Source organism: Phyllostomus discolor, chromosome 2 (assembly GCF_004126475.2).
Source record: "Phyllostomus discolor isolate MPI-MPIP mPhyDis1 chromosome 2, mPhyDis1.pri.v3, whole genome shotgun sequence".
Classification (NCBI taxonomy): domain Eukaryota; kingdom Metazoa; phylum Chordata; class Mammalia; order Chiroptera; family Phyllostomidae; genus Phyllostomus; species Phyllostomus discolor.
Window position 1 is genome coordinate 106,702,996 of NC_040904.2, and position 26,610 is coordinate 106,729,605.

General features: G+C 32.6%; 1 protein-coding gene across 19 annotated transcripts in view; it reads right to left on the reverse strand.

Moving 5' to 3' along the window:
* Positions 1-26,610, reverse strand: part of DLG1 (discs large MAGUK scaffold protein 1) — a 293,473-nt gene that overhangs the window by 131,037 nt on the left and 135,826 nt on the right. For all 19 annotated transcript variants that reach the window (XM_028505122.2, XM_028505117.2, XM_028505115.2 and 16 more), the window contains 6 exons: positions 22,488-22,541; positions 13,753-13,803; positions 10,695-10,819; positions 8,883-9,052; positions 7,819-7,955; positions 1,646-1,790 (listed from right to left, as the gene is read on the reverse strand). In XM_028505122.2, the coding sequence (XP_028360923.1) occupies positions 1,646-1,790; positions 7,819-7,955; positions 8,883-9,052; positions 10,695-10,819; positions 13,753-13,803; positions 22,488-22,541 (682 nt within the window). The remainder of the gene's footprint in view (positions 1-1,645; positions 1,791-7,818; positions 7,956-8,882; positions 9,053-10,694; positions 10,820-13,752; positions 13,804-22,487; positions 22,542-26,610) is intronic.

A 26,610-nucleotide genomic window follows, 5' to 3' on the forward strand; every position in this document is an offset into this window, starting at 1 on the left:
TAAGTGAAATCATATAGTATTTGTCTTTCTCTGACTTATTTCACTTAGCACAATACTCTATAGGTCTGTCCATGTTATTGTACATGGCAAATTAACATTCTTTTTTATTGCTGAGTAATGCGTAGTTGTTTTGAATAGAAAGGTAGCATAATAAATATGATTGATACTTAAATTGGTGAATAAAATAGCTTGCTGTTGAATTTACATCTCTAATCACAAATTAAAATACATAAAGCCCTCATACCAAGTTTGTGTGCAAGATCAACTATATGTAAGAATTTTAAACATGTATCAAAGTTTTTTTCTGACACAAATGAAATATGATGTCATTCCTGTCCATTACAGAGACTAAATACTATTAACAAAGTAATTTAGTTATACTTGAATAAATAAGGACTCAATGAGCAGATATAAAAGATGTATCACTTGAGGACAGTATATACATTTATTTTATTATTAAAAAATATTTTTTAACTCCTTGCCCAAAGACATTTTTTCAATGCTTTTAGAGAGAGGAAGGGAGAGAGAGAAACACTGATGTGAGAGAGAAGCACTGATTGGTTGCCTCGCATATGCACCTGGACCAAGGATCAAACCAGCAACCTAGGTAAGTGACATGACTGGGAATTGAACCTGCAACCTTTTGGTTATGGGACAATGCCCCAGCCAGGACTACATTTCGAAATATAATTTATATTTTACAGTGATTAGTGATGGTAATGAAGTCTGACAAGTTTAAAATTGGAAATACTGCTACTTATAAAATCACAAAAATTTCTACAATTTAAAAAAAACTTGGAAAAGCAGATTATAAGGAGTACATTTAAGATCTTTATATTACACAAGTGCTTCTAATAATCAACTCTGCATTAAACAAATAAAACTTTCATTTTTTCCGATCAACACAAAAACATTAAAATATATTTAAATCTCAACTCAGCTTGTACATAAAAAAACCCTGACAATCAAATAAGAAACACTACATACGTGCTTTCATAACATAACAGTTCAGTTCTAGGCAATACAATTTTATTGTATACAAATATATAGTTAGGCAGTACACTAGGAGCTTGAAGTACAGAAATAGTATCTGTGCATACAGTTGAGAGTATAGAAAAGCCCAATTTTAGAAATACTGTATTTTAAATTAGTGTTTCTCAAAGTGTGGGCCACAAACCAGCAGCACTAGAAGCATAAGAATTATTTTGCCTGCTAAAAGAATTAATTGCTGGTAATGGAAAAAATACAAAAACAAAAACAAAAAACAAACAAACAAACAAAAAACCTACTAAAAAATTTTTAGCCCTGGCTGGTGTGGCTCAGTGGTTGAGTGCTGGTTCAAAGGGTCAAATCAAAGGGTCACTGGTTCAATTCCCAGTCTAGGGCACATGCCTGAGTTGCAGGCCAGGTCCCCAGTAGGGGGACCATGAAAGGCAACCACACATTGATGTTTTTCTCCCTTCCCTTCTCTAAAAATAAATAAATAAAATCTTAAAAAATTTTTTAAAAAAACCTATTAGGTCAGAATGTTTAATAGTTCTATTAAAAATATTTGTATATTGCTTAAACTTTATATTGTAAAACGTTTATTAAAATACCTAACATTGAAGGATATAATAACGTGGGTTAAAGCAAAAAGACTTACAGTTGGTGATATCAGGTGGTGTGTAGCCATCATTCATATACATACTTGTGGGTTTTGCTACCTTCAAGTAAACAAAATCAGATGTGTTCTTTAAAGCAGTCACTGCTTCTTCATGAGTAACTTCTTCTAAACACACACTATTCACCTAAAAGAAAATCCCCAAGACATTTATTTTAAAACATTTTCAGTTGCTTTCTGCTTTTTGGTGATAAACAATTACACATAAAGATATGGAAAATATGGGACTGACTGATTTAAGGAATATAAAGGTGTGTGGAAAAAAAATACCCATTTTTATTGTCTATATTAGGAAGTTGTTTATGTAAGTTAATGAAATAACCAATCTTGATTTCAGCCCCTATTCCCTCCCAATCTCCAAGGGTGAACCTCCTTCTAGGTAGGCATTTTAGGAATGTGTATAGGTATATTTTAGTTGTTTTTTTTTTTTTAAAGAAAATGAGACCATATTAAGGTTTTTGTTCTGCAACCAGATTTTGATTATAATGTATCTACTGTCACATAGTACCTCATTGTACAGTTCTATAATAATTTGTAAAACTATTCCAATCTTAACAGGTATTTAAACCAACCTAAGTAAATGGATTTAGTAATTTATACCCAAAGAATGAGTGCCTATCTACTGAGACCTTTGCAAACACTGAATATTATCAATTTATTAAAAAGCCTACAAAATGATGCATGTTTTAATTTGTACATCAATTATAATTAAATTTATATTTCTATTTTTAATAGTTTGAGATTTTTTCAATTATTTATTGGTGGCCATTCAGGTAAAAAGAGAATTTGCATTCTGTGCAAAAAGAGAGTTTTTAGGTAGTGGTGGTACATCCTGCAACCTTGCTAAATTTATTATTTTATTTATGTACTAGTAGGTTCCTTAGGATTTTCTACTGCAAATATAGTTGTACCTTTTCTTTCTCAATCTCAATGTCTTTTTCTTTTCTTACTGCCCTGGCAATCAGCACAACAATGAATAGAAGTGATACTTTGTGTCTTTCAAGGAATTTGTCCATTTCATTTAAGTTATCTAATGTGTTGGCATATAGTTGTTTGTAAATAAAAGTATTCCCTATGTCTTTTCTTTCATTCCTACTTTTAGAAATTTGAGGCTTCTATTTTCTTGGTCTAGCTAAATGTTTATCAATTTTGTTGACCTTTCAAAGAATCAAGTTTTGGTTTTCCTGATCTCTATGGTTTTCCTATTGCCTATTTCATAAATTTCTACTCTGATCTTTATTATTTTCTTCTCTCCTATGCTAACTTTGGGTTTAGATCTAAAGATCATTCTTTAGACTGATCTTTTTTTGGTTAAATTTTTTGGCAAAGAAATAAAATACTAGAAATGTTTCTAATATCTTAAATTACAATGTACTAATAAATATTTGTTTTAGTATATTTTTCATTGCCCTAGTTTGTACCTTTACAATCAACAGGAGAGATTTTTTTGATAGTGAAGATTTTAATATACATTTTTAGAATTTAATGGATTAAATAATGTAAAAATAATCAATGCACAGGACTCTAGTAATTTATCAATAAACTCAACAAAATTTCATCTCCTACAAAGAATGTATATTATTTTCTAACACTCATTAAATACTTATAAAATAATCAAATATTTTACTATTTTGAAAATGGAAATAAATCCCAAAAGGTATTCATTTAACAAATTACAAGCCCTAATAATAAACCTTCCAATGTAGACTATAGAGCACAGTAAAATGATTCCTACACCTAGGAGAGTATCTATACCAGATGATAAATTATTTAGACAGAGATAAAAAAAGTGAGCACATTATAAGTACCTATGCAAAACAGATAAGGATTTTTTCTTTTTTAAAATATATTTTATTGATTATGCTATTACAGTTGTCCCATTTTCCCCCTTCACTCCCTTCCACCCTATACATCATCTCCCACCCACCCACATTCCCCTTTAGTTCATGTCCATGTGTCATACTTATGAGTTCTTTAGCTTCTACATTTCCCATACTATTCTGGCCCTCCCCCTATTTTCTACTTACCATCTATGCTACTTATTCTCTGTACCTTTTTCCCCTCAACAAGAGTTTTAATGTTTTGACAAAAATTTCTAAATATCACAGGACAACTATAACTTTCCCTACTGACAATATTGCTTTGCAGGGTTTCAGCTGCATAATAATTTTTATAGTCTCAAACTACCATGTATAGTTAGTACTGCCTGCACTTTGAAATATATAGCTGTGGTATACTTTTCCTTTGGTGGCCTACAGTGAGCCATGCATCTTGGTATTCACATGTTGCAAAATCTCCTCCTACAGTGAATCTTGCTTGGCCATGTAACAAGCTTTAGTCAATGACACGTTAGTAACTGATGCAGAGAGAGGATTGATAAATGTCACACACTAGACCTTGTCTTCTTGGAAAGCTCTTCTCTTGGTATGTTCCTCATGGAACCTGGCCACAGGATCCTGTGAGAAGCCCAATTTCACCATGTGGAGAGGCTACTAGAGAATTAACACTTGGCTAACAGCCCCAGTTGAGCTACCAGCTGACAGCCAACAACAATTAGTCTGCCGTATGTGAGCCAACTTGAAAGCAAATCCCTGGCCCTAGTTGAGCCACCCCTGTTGACATTATGTGGAGTTGAGAAGGCTGTCCTATCTCTACTCAAATTGCAGAAGTGTAAGCATATAAATGATTATTGTTGTCTTAGTCATTAGTATGTGTGTGTGTGTGTGTGTGTGTAGGCAGCATTAGAAAACTGATAGAAGAGCTGACAAGATTTGCTAAGGGTTTCAATGTGGAGTGTGGAAGAAAGAGGATTATTCTCAAGTTTTAGATCTGGGCAAATAGAAAGATAAAAGTTCCCATTTAATGAAATGTGAAGACTGTGCAAGGAGCAGGAGGGCAAGGAGTAGGGAAAGGACACAAAAGCTCATTTTCAGATACATTAAATTTGAGATGACTTGGGACATAAGAAGGAGACTAGATGAAATCTCCTAGGGCTTTTGAAATGTTTTGATAAGAACCAAAGTTAGAAATTTTTATACTGGGTTGGCCAAAAAGTTTTTTTTTTTTCCCCATAAGATAGCTCTAGTAGCGCTTAGTTGTTCTTTAATTTCATTCAAAACAATTTGTTACTTTGCACTGGGACATCTGTCATATCAGCATGTATTTTAAAAAAAGAAGCCTTGGCTGGTGTGGCTCAGTGGCTTGAGTGCTAGACTAGGTACCTAAGGGTCGCCGGTTCAATTCTCAGTCAGAGCACACGCCTGGGTTGTGGGCCTGGTCCCCAGTTGGGGGTGTGTGAGAGGCAACCACTCATTGATGTTTCTCCTCTCTTTCTTCCTCCCTCTCCCTCTCTAAAAAGAAATAAATGAAAATCTTTAAAAAAAAACCCCACTTACCAGAATTGGTGAATTTTTGTGTAGTCACTTTAATATTGAAGATGGGAGAAAATATGCAACATTTTTGGCATATTATGCTTTATTTCTTCAAGAAAGATAAAAACAATTGAAATGCAAAATAAGATTTGTGCAGTGTATGGAGACGGTACTGTGAGTGATTGGATGTGTCAAAACTGGTTTGCAAGTTTTGTGCTGGAGATTTCTTGCTGGATGAGGCTCCATGGTCAGGTGGGTAGACCAGCTGAGGTTGATAGTGATCAAATTGAGATATTAATTGAGAACAATCAGCTTTATGCCATGTGGGAGACAGCCAACATACTCAAAATATGCTCACCAGTAAAGTTATTGGTGAAAATGAAGAATGTGTCTTTTATTTTATGGAAAAACTAAATGGACTTTTTGGCCAACCCAGTATTTCAGCCATGCACAAAAGTGGTGTGTGTGTAAAAATAAAACTAAAGTTCAGAATACTTATCACTGTCATGTGCAAATGAGACCCATTAAGTTATGTGACCACGTGTCAAAGACAGAAGAAAAAAAAATACAAGGATTGATTCTGGATCACTTTACATTTAGAAGTTAGGGAGCAGATACATCAAAAAGGAGAATGAGAAGTGACTAGTGAGGTAATGGAAATACCAAGGCAGAAGTTATTGTTCAGTAAGTAAAAAAAGTGTTTGAAGAAGGAAGAAGGTATGTCAAATACTTGATGTGTCAATTAAGATGACAGCTAAGAAATGAATAATTTCAGTGGAGTTATGACAACAAAAGCCTCATTAAATGTTAAATCAATATAAATTGTTGGCTCCCTACCACTAAAACTGATTCTGAGGAAACCATAAAGGAGAACATGGTATCCAAGAAATCAACAAATAAAAGTGAGAAACCCAGTGGAGAAGGAAGGTTCTTCTGACCTGGTATATTTGTATATGTGTGCAGTGTTGGAGTGTGTGTGTGTATGTAGGTGATGGTGGGGGGGGGGGTGTTGGCTATAGCTTGGGGAAGTGTGACAAGTCATGGCTGTGAGAGGCTAAGTTAGGGAAAAGCATTTCAAGGTCAGTTCCTTTCACTTCCCCATCATTAATTCAAAAAATAATCAGTCTGTCTCCTTGCTGCAATAATAAATAGTATTGGACAACGTGCAGAACAAAGGAATTATTTTTATATGGCTGATACAAATGTAAAATCTTTACAAATAGTTTGGAAAATAATGATATAATTTGTTATAATGTTACTGATAATTTGTTATAATGTTACTGATATCCCATGATCCATTAAATTCCATGCTTAAGTAAATACTTAAGTGAAACTCTTGTACCCTGTACATGTTCACCAGAACACATAGTAGGCTTTCCTGGCAGAATTATCCATAGTAACAAAAAACAAACAAAAAAGAAGAAAATAACCCAATTCACCCCTACATGTGCCTTTTCAGATTTACTTAAATCTACTTGTTACTAGCCTTTGGCTGCTTGCTTAGTGGAGACTCCTGGCCGCTTCTCCTCTCACCTTGCCTCCTACTATAACCAGCTCTTTCAACCTTTTCTGCAGTAAGGACTGGGCTTGGGCATGGCTGATGTGTTCCATATAGTGAGAGCATATCAAAAGCCCAATCAATGTCTGACCAGCATAGACTACTAAGGCTCTATGTAGCTCTTCTGACCATTTCTGCATTCAGGGGAACTGCTGTGCCACAGAGTGAGGGAGCTGGTTTCCCTAGAGGGAGTTGGGTAACAGAATCAAAAATTAACCCCCATGGGCAAACTCAATTAAAGAGAGATAGGGGACTAAAATGGCCAGGAGAGAAATCCTTTCTTTTTCCTGATGGCTGGATCTAAGGTTTAGTGGTTCTACATTACATGCTTGGAAGACTGTCCTACATGACACGCTTTCATAAAAAAACTACAGTTTCTTATGAAATTATAGCCAGCTCAGAAACCTAATACCTGATATTGGCTTCCCTTTATTCTCTGTCTCACTTTCTATTTTCACTCACTCTAGGTTTGCTGAGATTCCACCACTCCATTACACATTATTAGTATAGTAGCTTTTCTTCTACGGAACATGCATGGGCTAAGACAGTTATTGATGAAGTTAGATAAATTAATTGTGGTATAGTCACAGAACAGAATATTAAATAGAGGTGAAATGGATAAACTTCAGCTCTAAGCAACAATACGGATAAGTTTTAGTAAAACAATATATAGTGAAAAAAGTATTAAAAGACTACATGTAGCATAACAGCCTTCTAAAAATTTCAAAACAAATAATATAAAACAAAGTATTTAGACATATATATGTGATTAAATAACTTTTAAAATGTAAAGGAATGACAAGTTGTTCCTCTAGTTCTTAGTTTGGGTAATGACTTTATTAGTTTTCATTATATAATCAATTAAGTATAAAACTAAAAAGAAAAAGAGGTCACACATGAACAAAGAATGACATTGTGTTATGAAACTAAGTATTATGATTAAACAATTTTGTACATCCAAGCCCCTAACGCTTCAACAAAAAATCGAAAGAAAAAAATAGAAGGGGTGGGGGACAAACAACAGAAAAAGGGAGGGGAGCTGGAGGAAATGAAAATGAAAAATAGAGATTAAAGCAAGAATTATTTGCAGGTTTTGACTAAAGTAGGGCCAGTTTTCACTCATTTAACCGGAAATCACTTAAACATTTCCAGAATGTTGAAATTTCAGAGTCTGTCATGAAGAAAAGACATACAATAATTTATAAAACAACATTTCTTATACTTACCGCTAGAAGTTTATCTCCAATCTGAAGTTTACCATCTTTATGTGCAGCACCTCCTTCAATTATTTTGGTTACATAGATGCTATTATCCCCAGGGATATGTTGATTTCCAACACCTCCAGCAATGCTGAATCCAAGACCTGTTTGGAAAACACTAGTTTTGGAATCTCAATAATGTGAACTTCACTCCAGAAAGAATGGATGTAAAACAGGTGATCATTTCACACTAATGTTTTTTAAAAAGAAAGGAATCTACTTACCTACTCTTAAATTCCTAAATATTTGTTCTGCAATCAGTGGATAATTGTAAATATAGGTGCTCCTGAAGTTACAAAAAAGTTCCTTTTTCTCCCTACCAGGTTATATTTTAAAGTCTCTTTGTAAATGAAATTTGTTAGTTCAAAGAGACATTGTAAAATTATGTTTCACTTTAGTTTCCAACACAACTGTGCTTCTTACTAACACTTTTTAATACCTTCATGGTGCTGAAACAATTAAGAAAAATAATAAAAGTGTTGGTGGGAAGAACAGGCTTCAGAAATGTGGATAATTTTGCTATTTTTCCAATATTCTGTTAATTAATTTTACAGAAGACTTCTGGAATTCATAAATCCCATAGCTTTAGTACCAAACAAATTTGTAGCTCTCTATTCCTTTTTTTGTTCACTGGAGTACCATCTCTTCTATGAACCAAAACTAGAATCAGTATTTCTATTTATCCTGAATTCCAACAATGTTTTAAAAATTCAGAAATCACATGTTAACGGTTTTCATTGCAGATGAACTGCTAATGACATATTCATATTTTCTTCTTTTAACTTAGTCTATGTACTTGCATTTAACATACTATAAGGATTACAAGTTAATATCAACACTATACATAACTTCAAAGTATTTAAGTATCGACCTAAAATTCCAGTAGAAATATGAGCAGAAATTCTAAAAATTCATGTAAGTTCTATAGACTACCATTATTGTTAATCATAGAATATGTCATAAATAACTTCATAGTTATATTTAACTCAAAGACTTTTTACTTAATTTGCCTTAGTTTGATTTATTTATACCTTTAGGACCTTTAATGAGCTTTATTTCCATTATTTTTTCGGATACTGGTTTCCGCCTTTTTACATACAAGCGTACGATAGATCCTGCTTCTTTTAATGCTTCAACTGCTTTGCTATGTGTTACATCACGAACATCTACTTCATTTACTCGCAATATGCAGTCATTGACCCTGAAGAAAAACATTAAAAATAAAAATTAAATATTAAAACTTAAATATCAATTTTTACTTTGCCATTTTTTCTTGTTCTTTTGATTTTATGGTAAAGAGAATCACTTACTAGAGAAAATATAAATAAAGAAACCGCATGTTAAATTCCAATGTATCAAATACTCATATAAATACAAACATTTCCCAATGGCCGGCAAAAGAAACAGTGCAAATAGTAGATTATACAAAAATAATGAATAATAATGACAGCTGTAATTTGTATGTGTATTATATGTTGGCCTTAATACTTTACAAAAAATAGCAAATATTTATTTAGCATTAACCACATGCCAGGTACTTCTTTTAGTGCTTAACCCTTGTAAGGTAGGTACATATTTCTATCACTATTTTACAGATGGAGATACTGAAGCACAAGAAGTTTAAATAACTTTCCCAAGGCCACCCAAGTAAAATCTGACAGAGTTGTGATTCAAAGACAAGGAAACTGAGGCTCAGACTGAACAACTAGCTTAAGGTCACAGAGAAGTAAGCAGCAAAACAGATTTACCCAAAAATAAGTTTTGACTGCTTTTTCCAACTTACTCAATTTTAAAATTAAGTTATCTGTTGATATTTATATGAAGTGAAAGATTATATATCTTAATTAAAAGATTTTTCATGTAAGTAATTTATCTTAATTTGACATAGTAATATGTCAAGTTGATTTGTTCCTAGCTTTTCCCAGCTCTGGTCTCAGTTTGGGGGAAGGAAGATGGTCATCTCAAATTGGGTGGGGAAAGGGAACAAAACACAGTTAAAGCTGATCCTGATAAGAATTTATATCTAATTAACTTTTAATATTTAGAGAAAAGAAATTCTATCCAAAGACAGTGATATCTTACATGTTCCTCAGTGAAACTAATAGAACATATTAATTTTCACATAAAGCAGCACAAATAAAAAGGTCAGTAACAGAATCAGGAAGTAAATGTCTGTATTTACATGATTGGTCAAATCATTAATTTTATATCTAACTAACTTCATTAATATATAATCTGTTATATCCAGCAAGAAGTTTAGAAACTGAAGAGCTGCATAAACTACCAATAACCTTAAAAGAAATGTTTTTAACAGACCATATTAAATCCTTAGTCCTGAAACTTCAGGCTGTCTATATCTATATCTATCCACCTATATACATCAAGGGAATAAAAAAGTACCATAATTTATGGCCTAAGGAAACAACTAGGTATGCTAAAGGTATCTTCTGAAATGGAACACTAAATTTAAACAAAAAAAACAACAACAACATTATTTTCATCTATTCAATTAAGAAAAATACATTTAAAGTTTTCATAATCTTTGTGGCATGAAATACAAACTCAGATATATTTGATCCCTGTATCTTAAATAGGTTTATATACATGTTTCATACCCAGAAAATATAAAACATTTTGTGAATTTATTTGAAAATACAAAGATAAAAGTCCTAAATGAGAGAAATTATGCTTATAGCACAATTATAGCACTCATTGATTATTTGAGCATCTATTTTATGTTAATTATTATGGTATTACTTCTTTTTGGATTTATGTCTTGTTTAGTATGCCTAAAGAAAAATATATGAAGTGGATTCACTACCATAATGAAGTACAAAACATACCGCAATCTTCCATCTTGTGCAGCTGCTCCCCCTGTAATGATTTTGGTAATGAAAATACTTGAGTCATCTCCAATGTGTGGGTTGTCTGTACCTCCTGCAATGCTGAAACCAAGCCCTGAATTTCCCTGGGGACAGAGGGGGGAAAAAAAATCAAGACTCAATAAGAGTTATGTTTATTGACAAGCCTAGAAACTGTACTAACACAGGGAACCAGCACATAATGGCATATGTGCAAGGAATACGAATGTTCTAAATTAAGAAATTTAAGGAAGCTCTTTTTTTTTTCCTCTATGAGGCATTCAGAGGCATTACTGCTGAGTAGGTGAAGTTGAAGAACATGTACTGAGTACATTTTTGATTCCAGTCTACTGTTCTTTCTTTAAAAGTATGTGTAATCTGTCCTTATGTTTTATGTTTTAAAGTTTCTTTATATCTGTCCTTGGATCAGTCACCCATCTACAAAGGTGTCACTACTAGATCTCTTTCTTTTAGACTACACCTCACTCATGTTTGGTTAGGCAAATGTCTCCTAAGAGAAAAACACGGCAGGGGTCTTTCTGTTACTATTATTTCTGAGTAGGTAAAACCAACATATTTTAGTCTTTTAAAAAAGGGGTAGAGGGTGGTGTTTTTCTTCTGCTAACTTTGCCATCAGCTTATTTTAAAATGGCAACATTTTTTCTGCTAAGTAACAGATGCCATCATCCTTGACTTGTTTAACCAGGACACCTGACTAGCAAAAGGTATTTTTTAATACTGAAAGCCCAACCAGAGAACATTGGTGAGTTTTCTTGATAGCAAAGTCAATTTGTCAAAGCAGTGCTACTTTTTGCTTGTTTTATATACTGGATTTATGAATAATATTTTCTTCAAAGTAAGGATTCTACTACTACAAAAAGTCTCTAAAGACAATTTTCTAAACAAAGGAATTTTAAAATAACTATTTTGCAATGTTCTGACTCTGGCTTTCAGCAACTCAAATAAGTGAACATATCTGGACTTATTATTTAACTGTTAGTATTAAATAATTTAAAGTTACTCCACTACGATGTGTCCTAAAATTCTATTTTAATAAAGCACTTTTTTTCAGTCTAAACTCTTCAAGAGTTACTAGAGTTGCAGTAATAGTATCAATAGATTGTGTGAGGTTATCAAGTTACAAGTTTTTCTTAATTTGCTTTTTAATAAATTAAGATATAATTTATATAACTGTGTAAGTTTAAGGTGTACAATGTGTTGTTATTTTGTTACATTTATATATTGCAATTGACTTTCACAGTAGGTTTATCTAGCATTTCTTTTTTGTGGTAATAACATTTAAGATCTAGTCTCCTAGCAATTTTGAAGTATAAAATACAATACTGTTTACTATAATTACTATGCCATGCATTAGATTCTCAGGAACTTATTCATCTTCTAGTTATAAGTCTGTACCTTTCAACAACACTTCCTCAACTCCTGGTACATGTAAAATCTTTAATCAGTGAAAACATAATGTACAGTCTTGACTGAATAAGGGAATTTAAAAGGCACCAGGAAAGAAAAAAATAAGAGAAAAAGTTACAATTACATGTCAATTAACTAGATAAAGCTGGGAAATAACCCCAACAACAAAATACCATATTGAAACATATACAATACATTAATACTGTGCTATCTGAAAGTTACTCCTCCACCTCACTGTAACGGGTGACCCAAATTCAGGTAATAGGCAATAAATAACCATTATACATGTAAAAGACTCTCTAAGGTCTATTTTCACTCAGTCTATACTAGCTTCAAACATAAGCAAATCTAATTATCTAAGTTTTTTTGTCTTAAATAAAGGGTGGGGTAAAAGGAGGTTTTTATAGTTGTGAGAATACAAAATGGAGTTTATTCTTGTATTATTTGTTAATTGTTGTATTATTTTCCATATGAACAGCTGGAAGCCTGTTTTTGCCCTACCCTGTATGCAGATATTCAGTTACTTAGGAAATTCACTTGTATGGAAAAACTTCATTTTCCCATAATGCTGGTCATGTAAGGTGATTTTACTAAAATATGGCATCAGTTGAATGTAGGTATTCTTAAGGGGAAAATAACAAGAAAATTTATACATCTGAATTGTACCCTGAAGGTATTTTCTGACTAGGGGAGTATATAAGTTTATGATAGGGTCTTGTCAATTAGAAATATGGTTATTATTTTGCTAGGTAAGAATACTGATATAATGACCAGGTTGCTAAATACATATTTAAAATAAGTAACATTTTTTTACATGAAAAAGAAATTAAAATAAAAATTAAATTAAAAACTGTGAAAAACCTGAGAAACTGTCAGTACAAAACAGCCTAAAGAGACATGACAACTAAACATAATGTGGTATCCTGAATGAAATTCTGGAAGAGAAAAACATCAAACTAAGACAATGCAAATAAAGTATATACTTTAGTTAATAATAGTGTATCAATATTCATTAGTTGAAAAAAATGTATTCTAGTAATGTAAGATGTTAACAATAGGTGAAACTGAGTTCAGAGTAATGGGAACTCTACAATTCTTATAAATCTAAAGTTATTTTAAATAAAAAGTTCATTTAGAAAACATTATTAAAGAAAAGCAGTATGTTCTGAAAATATCATGGCTAATTTTATGATATGTGAACATATAAAAGAAACAAATATTACATGCTTTTAACATTTTAATTAAAAAACTTATTAAATTAACATATGTATTTAATGTTACAAATGCTTGAGATATTTTTCCCCATTTATTTACACTTTTGGTGTGTTATCTTTAATTAATTTGTTTTTAATCTTTATTATATTTTTTCCATTACCATTTAGCCCCATCATGCGCCCTCCCCCCAGCAATCACCGCACTGTTGTCCATGTCCATGAGTCCATTTTCCTTTTTGCTCATTTCCTCTACCCGATAAACTCCCCCTGCCACATGTTTGTTTTTGAAAGATCTATTCCCCTGGATTCTATATGAAAGAGCAGTACTGTATATTTAAAGAGTTTTTTAAAGCAACAAATTTACCCATAAAAAACTTAAGATAATTAACAGTTTTTACCCTTTCAAGTGTGATTTCCTCATATTCATAATCTGCATCAGTGCCATTAACCTAATGGGAGAGGGGAGAGAAGTAGCATAGAAATTTAGAGTGTAAAATTTGAAATGGTAAGACAATATAGCTTCATTTTAATAATATTAGGGAAAATTTTCAAGGAATAGAAGAGTATAATGTGATTAATGAGCTAACATTCTTGGTATCATGACTCACAAATATAGAAAGGGTACATTTAGCTTTTAATATTATCAAACGCTGACTCTTTTCTACCTTGATTTCATACAGCTTAATCAGTTGCCAATTCTTTGATTTTAATACTTCAGTTTTTCTGAAAACCATCATCTCTTATTTTCATTTCTATTACGTTGGTTCAAGCCTTTGTTAATCTCATGACTATTGCTAATGTAATCTACTCAATCACTTAAGATTAGTATTCTCCATTGTTTAAATTATTCTAATGTGTTTTATGCAGATTTTTTTGAAGCCCATGTCTAATAATAACATACTTCTAGAACATTCAGAAACTCATACAAAGCTCTACATGAACTTACCCCAATCTATCACTCAGCTTCATTTCTAACATATATCTCACCTCGTTATGAGCCTTATATATATATACACCACCAAATCTAAATGATTTGCTCGTTCCTTTACATGTGCTACAAGTTCCCACCGCCACATCTGTTACTTTAGTGTTTCTTCTGTCACATTTTACTTATGTATTTTCATGCCCAAATTTGACTTACCATTCTAGTTTTTGCTCACAACTTACAGATCAAGTACTTTCTCTTAATCCTTCCAATTTATTCCCTATTCCTTCCTAGAAGCAATTCCCACAATAAGGGCCACTGGTGAATGATGAACTGTCCTTGGAATCAGATTAACTTGGGTTCAAATCACTGCTTTAACATTTCTGCTGACGTGAAGCTGGGCAAAATACTCAGTCTAGTAAGTCAAATAGGGATTGTGACAAATTCCATTTCTATAAGATTCTTACCACCTTCCATACTATATACTCTTTTGCCATATGACTATCTTACCATCAAGAGATATTGCGATTTCTCCTCCCCCTGGATCTAGGTCCTAGGTGATTTTTGTTAAAACAGAATGTGGCATAAATGAGGTACTGTTTCTGAAGCTAGGTCATGTGATGCCCTATAGTATTCACATTTGTCTTAGGAATACCGCCTTAGAACCCAGCACCTATATAGTGACGAAGCTCAGCCTGTGAGGAGATTCAAATAAAGTACAATCAAAACCCTTGGCCAAAAGCCCCATGCTGCACTCCTAATCAGCAAGCGGCACCAACTGCCAGCCATGTGAATAAGGCTATTTTGGATCTTTTAACCTTTTGCAATGTCCCAGCCAACACTGTGTGAAGCAGAACCATCGAGTTAACCCAGAAAATCATGAGATATAATGAACTGTTTTTTAAGCCACTAAGTTTCAGACTAGTTTGTTTAGCAACACAATAATGAAATGACAGAATAATGAAATTATGTAAGCTACTTTGCTTTCCTCACCATATTACCCTTAATTCAAGTCCAATTCATGGGCTACAAGTCTTTTAAGCCCCATCTCTACTAATTTTTTTGGTTCTTACTTCTTATGGCATAAGGTATTCAAACCCAATCGCTACTTTGTTTCCTCTTCTTTCTTTCTTTCTTAAAGAGATTTTCTTCTTGTTTTTGAGACTGTTATCAGTGTGTGTGTATAAATTATGATTTCTATGCATCTAGAGTTCAGAAAGGGTTATACATATGCATATCCTACCAAAATGACTGAAAGTCCTTTCTCTGAGTAAAAATATAATCCATATGAGCAGCTATACTACTTTTCTTATTCTAAAGGTTATTTGTACCATCTTTATTTTTCTTGGTCAGGCTTGCTAAAAGTCTATCAGTCTTTGTCAAAGAAAGTCTTAATTGATTAATCTATTACATTATATGCTATTACTTTCTGCTTTTGTTTTTATCAATCCTTTATTCTTTCTTTAGACTACCTAAGAAGTTGTTTGAGTTGAATGCCCAATACATTTATGCTTATTAGTCTCTATTTTTAAAAAAATCCATCAAAGTTAATAAATTTTCCTTAGCTTTGGCAAAGTCCCAAAATTACTACACTGGGCTCTATTTTTGTTTATTTGTTCATTTCTAAATACAGTAGTCTAAAATTTTATTCTGGAAAACATTTCCACGTAAGTGTGCTTACATGGCTCTTTTGGTGTTAATATGTAAAGGTTTTGTATTGTGACTTATGACTTCTTTAAGGAATTTGAGATTTTCATCATTAAGCCTTCTCATAAGGTAGATACTTAGTAAATATCCCTGTGCTTATTTAATGCCATGTCATGATGTACTAATATTTGGTGAGAATTCTAGGTATCATAAAATATAGATTTTAAAAAGGTGAACAGTGAGAAAGTCATGTAGACGCCAAATGACTTATTCCTAAACTCTGAATAATGTGAAACTGTCTGATGAATGGAGACAATTCAATTACAACATTAAACACTTTGAAACTGGGATTCTAAATGCCAAGAGTACACTACCCAAAACACACATTACTCTACAAGCACCACTTCATTAACAGTAAATGTGGAAAAAAATTGGTGGTGTAGGTTTGCTTAGTTTTCTTTTCATAGTATCTTTACGAAATGTGGCTTCCAACAGGAAAGAAATAGTTGGCTAATGGGCTTATTACTCTCAACAGAATACAGTGAGAAGTAATTAGGTAGAAACAAAATTAGAGAGATCCATCTTTAGACGATATAATTACAAAATGAATATATCTTGGGAAAATAATGATCTCTACATTATATTCCTGCTCAGCAAGGCGATCTGCTTTCTACTTTCTCAAGTATTCTTTAAAGCCACCAGCAAGGTTTTACAGTTTTCTTACTACAAACTCTATACATTTCCTGTTAAGCTGACTGCTAGGTGTGTTTCATAATTTTATTGACAAAGTTAATGGACTCATACTTCCAACTGGTTGTTGTTAGTATATTGGAATTGCATTTATTGTTTAACTCCTAAAGTTGTATAATTTTTTCTTTTTAATACAACTTGATTTAACTATGGGTACACATAAGTGCCACAAAGAAGTATAGGACAATTTATGACACAAGTATCTTTAGTCCTTTACTGGCTCAAAGATTTTACTTTTCTAATCAGCAAAATATATCCAAACAGCACAGACAAACTCTATTACATAACTGGTATAACACTTGTCCAAAGAAAGATTTTTATTTTTAGTTTTTGAATATTTATGTGTACTTTATTTAGATGCTGGCAATCTGAGAAGATGGCAGGTTATGTACCCTAAAAACCATCTTAACATGTCATCTCAAGCTGACCTTTCTATTGACTGTGCTATTACAGTTGGCCTGATTTTTCCCCTTTTGCCCCCCTCCACCCAGCACCCTCTACTCCCTCAGGCAATCCCCCCACCATTGTTCAAATCCACAGGTCATGTATATAAGTTCTTTGACTACTAGCTTTCCTACACTGTACTTTACATCCCCATGGCTACTGTGTTACTACCTATTTTTACTTCAAAGGAATACTTTTAAAAAGCCAAATTATTTCCTGTTGTTTAGGTACATTTCAGTAGCACCTTAACTATAGAGTAATATATTGAAATTCAGTATTTTATCTATTACCATTTATATGACTTATGGTTTATCTTAATGCATAATCTCAGGCAATTAAAAACCTCAAATCTGTATCAACACAAGGTTATAAACTATACTGGGAAGAAAAAAGATGTTCTTCTTAATGAAAAATTAACATAATTAAATACAAAGTATTAATCCCCCAAAATAATTTACTTAAATATTTTCCCTAAAAAATAGCCATTTGGGTTGATTTTAAAATATTGTATTTATCAATTAGACTATGTGTGAAGAAACTAAAGTTTTTAGTATGTAAGAGAACTACCAAAGTCAAACTGTATACATTTACCTAACCTTCATTGTTCATGATCTCTCTTAAGAAAAATAAACAGAAAAGGACAGATGGGAATTTTTTCAACATTTCCATTCATTACTGGAACCAATAGGATCTCCAAAATTTTTGTCTTTAATTTTGCCTTTCCTTAATGTTTTTTTACTGTTTAAGGAAAGAATAGGAATACATGAAGAGAAAAATCAACCCAAAGCCAATGAAATTACATTATCAGTTAAGAGTTAAAATTGAATATAACACATCATACTTAATGGTAAAAGACTACAAGCTTCCACCCAAGGATCAGAAACAAAACAAGGATAAGGATATCTGCTCCTGCCACTTTTATTAACCATTATAGTGGAGGTTTTAGCCAGGACAATTAGGCAAAAAAAATAATTAAAAGGCATCCTGACTAAAAAGGAAGAAGTACAATTATCTCCATTTGCAAATGACATGATCTTACGTTGAAAATTGAAGAAATCCACACCAAAAAACTATTAGAGGTAACAATGAGTTCGGTAAGGTCAAAGGATTGATATATACCAAAAAAATCTGTTATACTGCCATATACAAGCATGAAAAATCTATAAATAAAATTTAAAAAATCCCATTTATATTAGCATTAAAAGAAGAAAATGAAAACAGGAATGATTTTAACAAAAGTGTTAAGAGTTGTACACTGAAAATAGTAAAACATTACTGAACAAAATGAAAGCTTTACTGTAAATGAACAGAAAGACATTTTGTGTCAATGGATTACAAGACATAATACTGATAAAATGGCAACACTAGTCCCCAAATTCTATTACCTATAGATTCCATTCAATCACCATCAAAACCCCAGGTGTCTTTTTTGCGTGTGCAGAAATTGATAAGCGGATCCTAAAATTCATATGGAAATGCAATGAACCCAAAATAGCCAAAACGAACTTTAAAAGTTATGGGACTTACACTCCCTGATTTCAAAACTTATTACAAAGTTACTGTAATCCAGGCTACTGGCATAAGAATGTATATACAGATGGATAGAAAATAATTACAAGTTCAGAAAGAAACACATATATTAGTGATGAACTGATTTTCTACAAGGGTGTCAAGACCATTCAATAAAGAATAGTTTTTCCAATAAATGGTGATGAAACAATTGGATACTTGCATGCAAAAGAATCAAGTTGGACTTTTACCTCCATAATATATATAATTAACTGAAAATGGATCCAAGACCTAAGAGTGAGAGCTAAAGCTATACAACTCTTAGAAAAAAACATAAGTTTAAGTCCTTGTGACCTGGGATTAGGCAATAGTTTCTTAGATATGGCATTAAAAGCATAAGTGAAAATGTGCATGTGTGTTGTGTATGAATGAATGAATTTATGCTTCAAAGGAGATAATCAAATGTAAAAAGACAATCCACAGGAGAAAATTTGTGCAAATATATGATGATAAATGACTTGTATCTAGAATATAGACATAACTCTTACAAATTATTAGTAAAAGATAATAATCCAGTTAAAAAATGGGCAATGGGTCAGAATAGACATTCCTCCAAAGGAGATATACAAATAGCCAAGAAGCACACATGAAAAGATGCTCAACATTAGTCATTAAGTATATGCAAATCAAAGCTACAATGAAGTATCACTTGATACCCATTAGGATGGCTATAATAAAAAAGTCCAAAACATAGCTGATGAAGAATAGTAAAACTGGTGAGAATGTGGAGAAACTAAAACCTTCATATATTGATGGTGGGAATGTAAATGGCGCAACTGCTATGGAAAACAGGTGGTTTCTGAAAACCCTAAGTATATATGATGCAATAATTCCACCACTAGGAAATGAAAGCAGGGACTCAAAATCAACAGAAAGAATAATAAAAAAATTTGGTATATACACATAATGGAATATCATTTTGCATAAAAGAAACAAAGGTTCATGCATTAACCCTGAAAATAGGCTAAGTGAAAGAGGCCAGACACAAAACAGTACATACTATATGATTCTATTTATACAAATGGCCCAGAACAGACAAATCCACAGGGACAGAAAGTAGATTAGTGGTTGTCAGGGGCTGAAGGAAGGGCAGAGTGGAGAGTAACTGCTAACAGGTATGAAGTTTTTTTATAGGGTGATATAATATTCTGGAATAAGAAAGTGGTGGTGATGGCATAATATTGCGAATAACCTAAAAACCAGTAAATCACTTTAAAAAGGTATATTTTGTGGTATGTGACTATCTCAAAATTTTTAAGGTGAAAAGGTAAAAAAGGTGAGCTATAAATAGAAGTGCAAATTAAACCAATGAGTTAATACAGTTTAAACTTGTTAACAAAAGATTAAAAAATATATTACCACACTGTGCTGGTTGGCAGTATGGGGTAAAAAACAGACACTTTTTGTTGAATTATAAATGGGCAAAACTCTACGAAGTGCAAATTGTCAATAATAATCAAATCTAAAAATTGATACTCTTTGAGCAATCTATGTAATATTAGTATGTTCTAAATATATACTTGTATATATACACAACATATCTATATAAAAATTATCAGGGCATTGGTTTTACATGGTTAAAGGTTAGAAACAACACACTTATGCATGTGTATGCAGAGAATGTTTACAGACAGACATATGATACTACTAACACTTAGTGCTTTAGTCAAGGGAAACTGGAAGACTAGAAGCGGAAGTGGAAGAACCATTACTATTCACGGGATAGCCTTTTGTATCTTTTGAATTTTGTACCATGTGCATGTATCACCTGTTCAATTACTTAATTTGGGGAAGTGTAATGACTACAGAAAGGGCAAAAATGTGTTCTAAGGTAGCAGCTATAATTTGTCTTATTTTTATTTATCAATACATAGTTGATTAGGGAATTGAGAAAGGAATAATAAGTTTAAAAATGATTCTAGAATACATTTCAAATTTCAGAATTAAATTCCTATTTCCTAAAGTTTAAGATTGTTTTACCCAAAGAAAACACATGGTTTTTGCCTACATGAAGCAAGAGCCACAGAGGATAGCTACTACCCAAACATTTCACATTGTGTTCTTGAAGTACGATCAAGTAGCACACTCTGACAAATCTTGCTTGAGGAACTAGAATTTATCTTACTGCTTTAAGTCCAGAAAAGAGTTAACATATCAGGCCTAAGGCTGCTATTTCTAGAAGGGTCTTAGCAGATAGTTGAGAGAATGATTTTGGGCATGTTAACACCACTCCCTAACTGAAAGGGTAATAATTTACTGTGGCTAGTTTATAAAGACAATGCATTTTATGCTAAACACCAGCTTTCCCCTTTTGGGAGCCTGGAAATTTGGTATGTGATGGACAGAGGGTGCCTAGCTGAACTGGCCATAAAAATTATTGCACTGAATCCATAATGAGTTCCTTGGGCAGAAACACTCCACACAAGTTGCTGCATTTATTGCTAGGGGAAAGAGTGTTCTGTGTGACACCTCATCAGAGGAAGAAAGTGTAAGGAAATCTAAACATGGATTCCTCTATACATCTAGTCATAATCTGACTACAGATCCTGACTTACTATATAGCTGTAATAAATCTTATGCTGAGTCTTATGAGTTCCAGAAAATCTCCCAAAGTGGGTAGTGAGTGCTCTTGGAGACCCCCAGCAAAACTTGCTGAGCAAGAAAAGTATTTTTTGAATGCTATGTCACACAAATTGGAAATCAAACAACTTTTACTTCATGTTCTCTGCTTAGTATGTTTATATTGCTTTCAATTAGTTGACATTTCCCCTAAAATGCATATGTATTTATTTTCTTTGTTGATATTACTGTTTTCTCTGTTAACCATTATATATTAATATTTTAGTTGAAAGGGTCTGAAATATCAAAATATTTACTCACTGACTCTGCCCCTAAGCAAAAAATAAGTCAACAAAGACAACAAGTGAAGGAGAAAGAAATGTGAAGAAAATAGTGACAAACACACAAACAAAATTCAGCTTAAGTACTCTACATCAGTGTGAAAGGTAACACTGATTGGAAAGATTCTGAAAAAATAAGTGAGGACTAGCATTTGTTTGTTTTTAAGTATTATTTGAAGTTTTCCAAAATCTCCAAATATTTGATATATCCATATTCACATAAATACCAAAAATATAAAGCCAAATAAAATGTTTTAAAGTATAGCCTGAAATCAACTACAGTTCAAAAGTAAAGGGAAAGGATCTTTATAGCTTACGAAATTATGTGCCATTTGATTTAAAAAATGTACAGGCACTACTTCTGCTTAAACATATCCAAAGACATTTTTCTTTTGGGGTAAAAAACGTTAGATCAGATTCTGTTGTTCTGGCTATTTATCTATAAGGGAAAGAGGGCTTTTCAACAAAGTAAATTTAGAGAGAAACATCAATCAATTTAAATTTACATACTTATAACTATTTTAATATGTGAATATACACATAAACCTGGTTATGAAAAATTAAGTCACCCACTTAGACTTCTGAAATGACTCTTTGAACATATAGCATTGTGTTAGTGACCATCGGTCTGAAATAGCCTTTGGCAAAAGTTAATGATTTTAATTTAAGAATGAAACCATAAATTTCTATTTCAACATTTCTTCTTTGCATAAGTATTAGGAAAAGAAATGACAAAAAAGGACAGTACTGCTTCACTTACTTGAACAACTGCAGCTCGGTGATAGAGCATTTTAAGTACAATATATGAGAAAAAATAATGCTGTGGTCTTTATATTTATATCAAAAAGTGAACAGGAAAAGCAGAATTATTTAAACGTGGGGATGAAATGGAACTTACATAAGTTGGTGTTTCCAAACTATCTGTGTTGACCAGTACTGGAGGAGGATTTGCCTTAAAAAAAAAGAATTGTAAATGTGTTAGCTTAACAGGAAAATTGACACATTATATATTAATATATACATATGTTGGAAGCATATGAAAGATGTGCTGTTTCTTAAATTGTAATTTTATATGAGCTTTGCATATGTTAAACAATGTATCCAGTTTCCAGCAACAAATGGGAAGATTATTTCTGCTAAAACAGACAATTTACTTAAGATGTGCAAAGAAGTTCACCAGCCTTCTTAAAAATTCCAAATTTTCTTTAGTAAAACAAACAACTTTTCCTGAATTACTTAGAAATCATTAGTTTTTCTGTTCCCAAGGATTCCATAGAGATTCCAGTCATTTTATTACCCAGGAAAAAAAAAAACCTTTCCCACACTGAACTGTGCTTGAACACAGAAAAAAAAAAACCCTACCACATAAAGAAATCAATTACAAACTTTTTGAAAATTGGAAAGACACTGTTAATGTAAAAGCCCCCAATCATTTTCAGCTGGAATTACTGCTTTCCAACTGTTATTCTAGATAACTCAAAGAATAGCAATGGTTACAATAAAAAAAATAACAAAAACACACCCAAGCAATATATATACACACACACACATACACACCCCAAAACACATGCACATGCACACAAAAATAAAACCATACATCTAATTAAGTTTGGTTTGAAAAAGCCTTGGATTTCTGGTTGAGATGGAAAATAATTATTATGTAGGTGACATAAAATTTAAAGAATAAAATGCAATTAATGCCAAATGAAAAACATAGAAAATATCAGAAACATACTAGAAAACTGATATAATTCACCTCAAAATTATCTTTCTTCTACATATTTAAAAGTACAGAGGTACCAAATTAAATGACATTTTCATAGAATAAAAAGATGACTATCCTTTAAACAAACTGGTAGCAGATATGTTATAATAATTAATAGTTCTACAATTAATAAAGGATTATGTATAAAAGCTGTATGAAACAAACATTATATACAACATAACCATTTTATTACAAGTGTATGGGCTTTTCTAAAAAGTAAATATTTAGAGTTCAAATGTTTTACATTATTTTCAGTGAAGTACGAGATACGGATGATCATATAATTAAACACTTAAATACAACACAGTCATAGTTAAATAATTATACAGCATGCATTTGGGCTACATGAAGCAACAAGTTAAAAATAAGTAGGTAATACTTTAACTATGTATAAGCATGACATTAACTTTTATGAGCAGTTCTGCCTTTAAATATAATAGTCCATCTTTGAATGATTCAGTGAAAACTAAATCTAGTAAAGATACTATTTGTAAAATTGCTATTTAAGCAAAGCTAGTCAACTTAAAGATATGAGATTTTCTGAATATTTGAAAATATTCACTTCCCAATGACCTAATGAAATACCTCAAATTGATAATATTTCACTTAATTAAAAAAATTAATGGTACAACTTTACCTTACTTTGCTTAAGCAATTACGCAAAAAGAACAAGGCTATTTAAAGTTACAAAATAAGTTATATTCTTTAAAAATACGGCAAGAAAGTCATTTGGTTGTCTCTCCCCCGTGTATTATCAACCATACAGTTGGAAAAGTTGGTTTTAATCAAAATCTAATTTATACCAAAAGTATTACAATGTTAGCTGCTCATGAGCACCAACATCACTGTAGAGAAGATCACTTTTGATTCTAGCAATATAAAGACTATCTATATTGAAATACATACAAAAAAAAATCACATAGTGTTAAATTTACTTCAAAATAAAACCAATGAGAAGTTTGAAGTGGGAGCTGCTACAGTAGATCAGATGTAAGAGAACACAAGTTGATGATTGAATTGTAGTTGGGTGATGAGTATGTAAAAGAGTTCACTATACTATTCCCTCTGCATTTGAGTATTTGGAGAAATTTTCATAATAAACTAGTAAAGCAAGAAAAATAGAGTAAATCAAGCACTCAGTTTGTAAGAGTTTATAAGACAGTTGTTAACTCAGAGTTGCTACTGAAATGTTAACATTCACACCATAAAACTGATTTCAACTTAAAGTTTAGAAAAATAATACAGATTAATAAAAATAATTTGTAACTTTGACTTCAAGAACATAATTAGATGAGTGACATACATATGTTTATTGTAGATATATCTTAGAATAACCATGAGTGAATGATCTCATCTGAAGAAAAAATACAGGCATAAAGTTTGAAACTGGAAAAAAACCACCAATGTTCACACTGATGATTAAGCAAGAATTTCAATCAAAACTAACATCAAGATAAGAAATCGTAGTAATTTGAAAACTGCATATCACAAAATATAGTCCAAAATAAGAGCCTATATAAGTAAAGCCAAAGGAATGGTTGATTGCCTTGAGTTTAGCCATCTAAAATGATAAAAATATATAAGACTATGTTCGCAGGTAGAGAATTAAAACATTTCCACTGAAATAAATTATGCCTTTACTAACTTAAGATTTTCTAAATTCCTGTTGTAAAATATAGAAGTGGTATCTGACAAAGTAGTACTCCATAGCTCTCTAATTTGGAAGATGTGGAAATACAAGTGAATGGGGTGGCACAATTTGAATGAGCTTGGAGTTTAAGATTTGCAACTCTGAAAGACATAATGCCATTGCACCAACATTAAAGGACAGGCAATTTCTGAAGGAAGAGATTCAGAAAAATGTGGCTACAGGAAAGAATAAACTTTCTGAGAGCTGAGGTAAAGAGCACTAAAATAAAAAACAGTAACAAACAGTAACAAATTCATAACCAGGACAATGGGTAGGCAGAACCGGCAGCATGGAGTTATCAGCTTTGTTTAGGAGGAAATCAAACAATAACAACAAGACTTGGAAAAAAATCTGTGTGAGAGTTATTTAATTTTTAAATTAATTTTTAGAGAGCAAGGGGAAGAGAGGGGGGAGGGAAAGATGAAGGAGGGAAGTGAGGGAAGGAAAGAGGGAGGGGGGAGGGAGGAATGGGGGGAGAACGAGGGAGAACGAGGGAGAACGAGAGAGAGAGAGAGAGAGGAGAGAGAGAGAGAGAGAGAGAGAGAGAGAGAGAGAGAGAGGGAGGGAGGGAGGGAGGGAGGGAGGGAGGGAAACATCTCTTTGTTGTTCCACTTATTTATATATTTGGTGTCCCCTGACTGGGATCAAACCCACAACCTTGGCGTATGGAGATGATACTCTAACTAGCTTACCTGGCCAGGGAGTGAAAGTTATTTCAAATTAAGAAAGACCCTTCCCTGAAATTTGCTTCAAGTGATACTTATCAAAAGACTTGGTTCTAGGTCTCTCTAAATCACTCTGCCATTCAGTGACTTTGACTGTGCAGTAAATCACAAATGTTACTGAAACTCATTTTCTCCATTTATAAAGGGGCAACAACATATGCCTTTACCCAAGAGAAGTGTATGAGGGCCCAGGGAAGTAAAATAAAAGAAAATACATTGTAAACCATAGTGGTTTTCTGCCAAAATACACCACTGTGTATGTTTTGACTTGGACAATGAAACCCTACAATTTACTTAAGAGATGTTGGGGTATGTAGTAAAGAGGCAGAAATATTCCAGAAAGAGGAACAAATAAACCCCTAAAGAATTTGACCCAAGTATCAATGACAAGACAAAAAAACATAATGTTGCTCATCCAACTTTTACTATTCAATTTCAAATGCCCTTGGAGGGAGTGCTGCTGTAACACATTGCAGCATCCTAACACAATTTCAGATTTTAGATTTTAAAATACATCATTAAAAGAATTCTATGACCCAGTTATTTTAAAATGGGCCACATGACCAAGATGGAGGCACAGGTAGATACACTTTGTCTCCTTGCACAATCAAAAGAAAGACAGCAAATTTAAAATAAAAAAATAACCAGAACTGCCAGAAATCAAACTGTACGGAAGTCCAACAACTAAGGGGTTAAAGAAGAAATACTCATTCAGACTGATAGGAGGGGTGGAGACGGGTGGCTGGAGTGGAGAGGAAGCACTGCAAAGTGATGGTTGGAGGACTGGGTGGGCGAGGCAGCAGCTGGCAGAGCAGGAGGTCCCACATTTGCCTGAGGATAA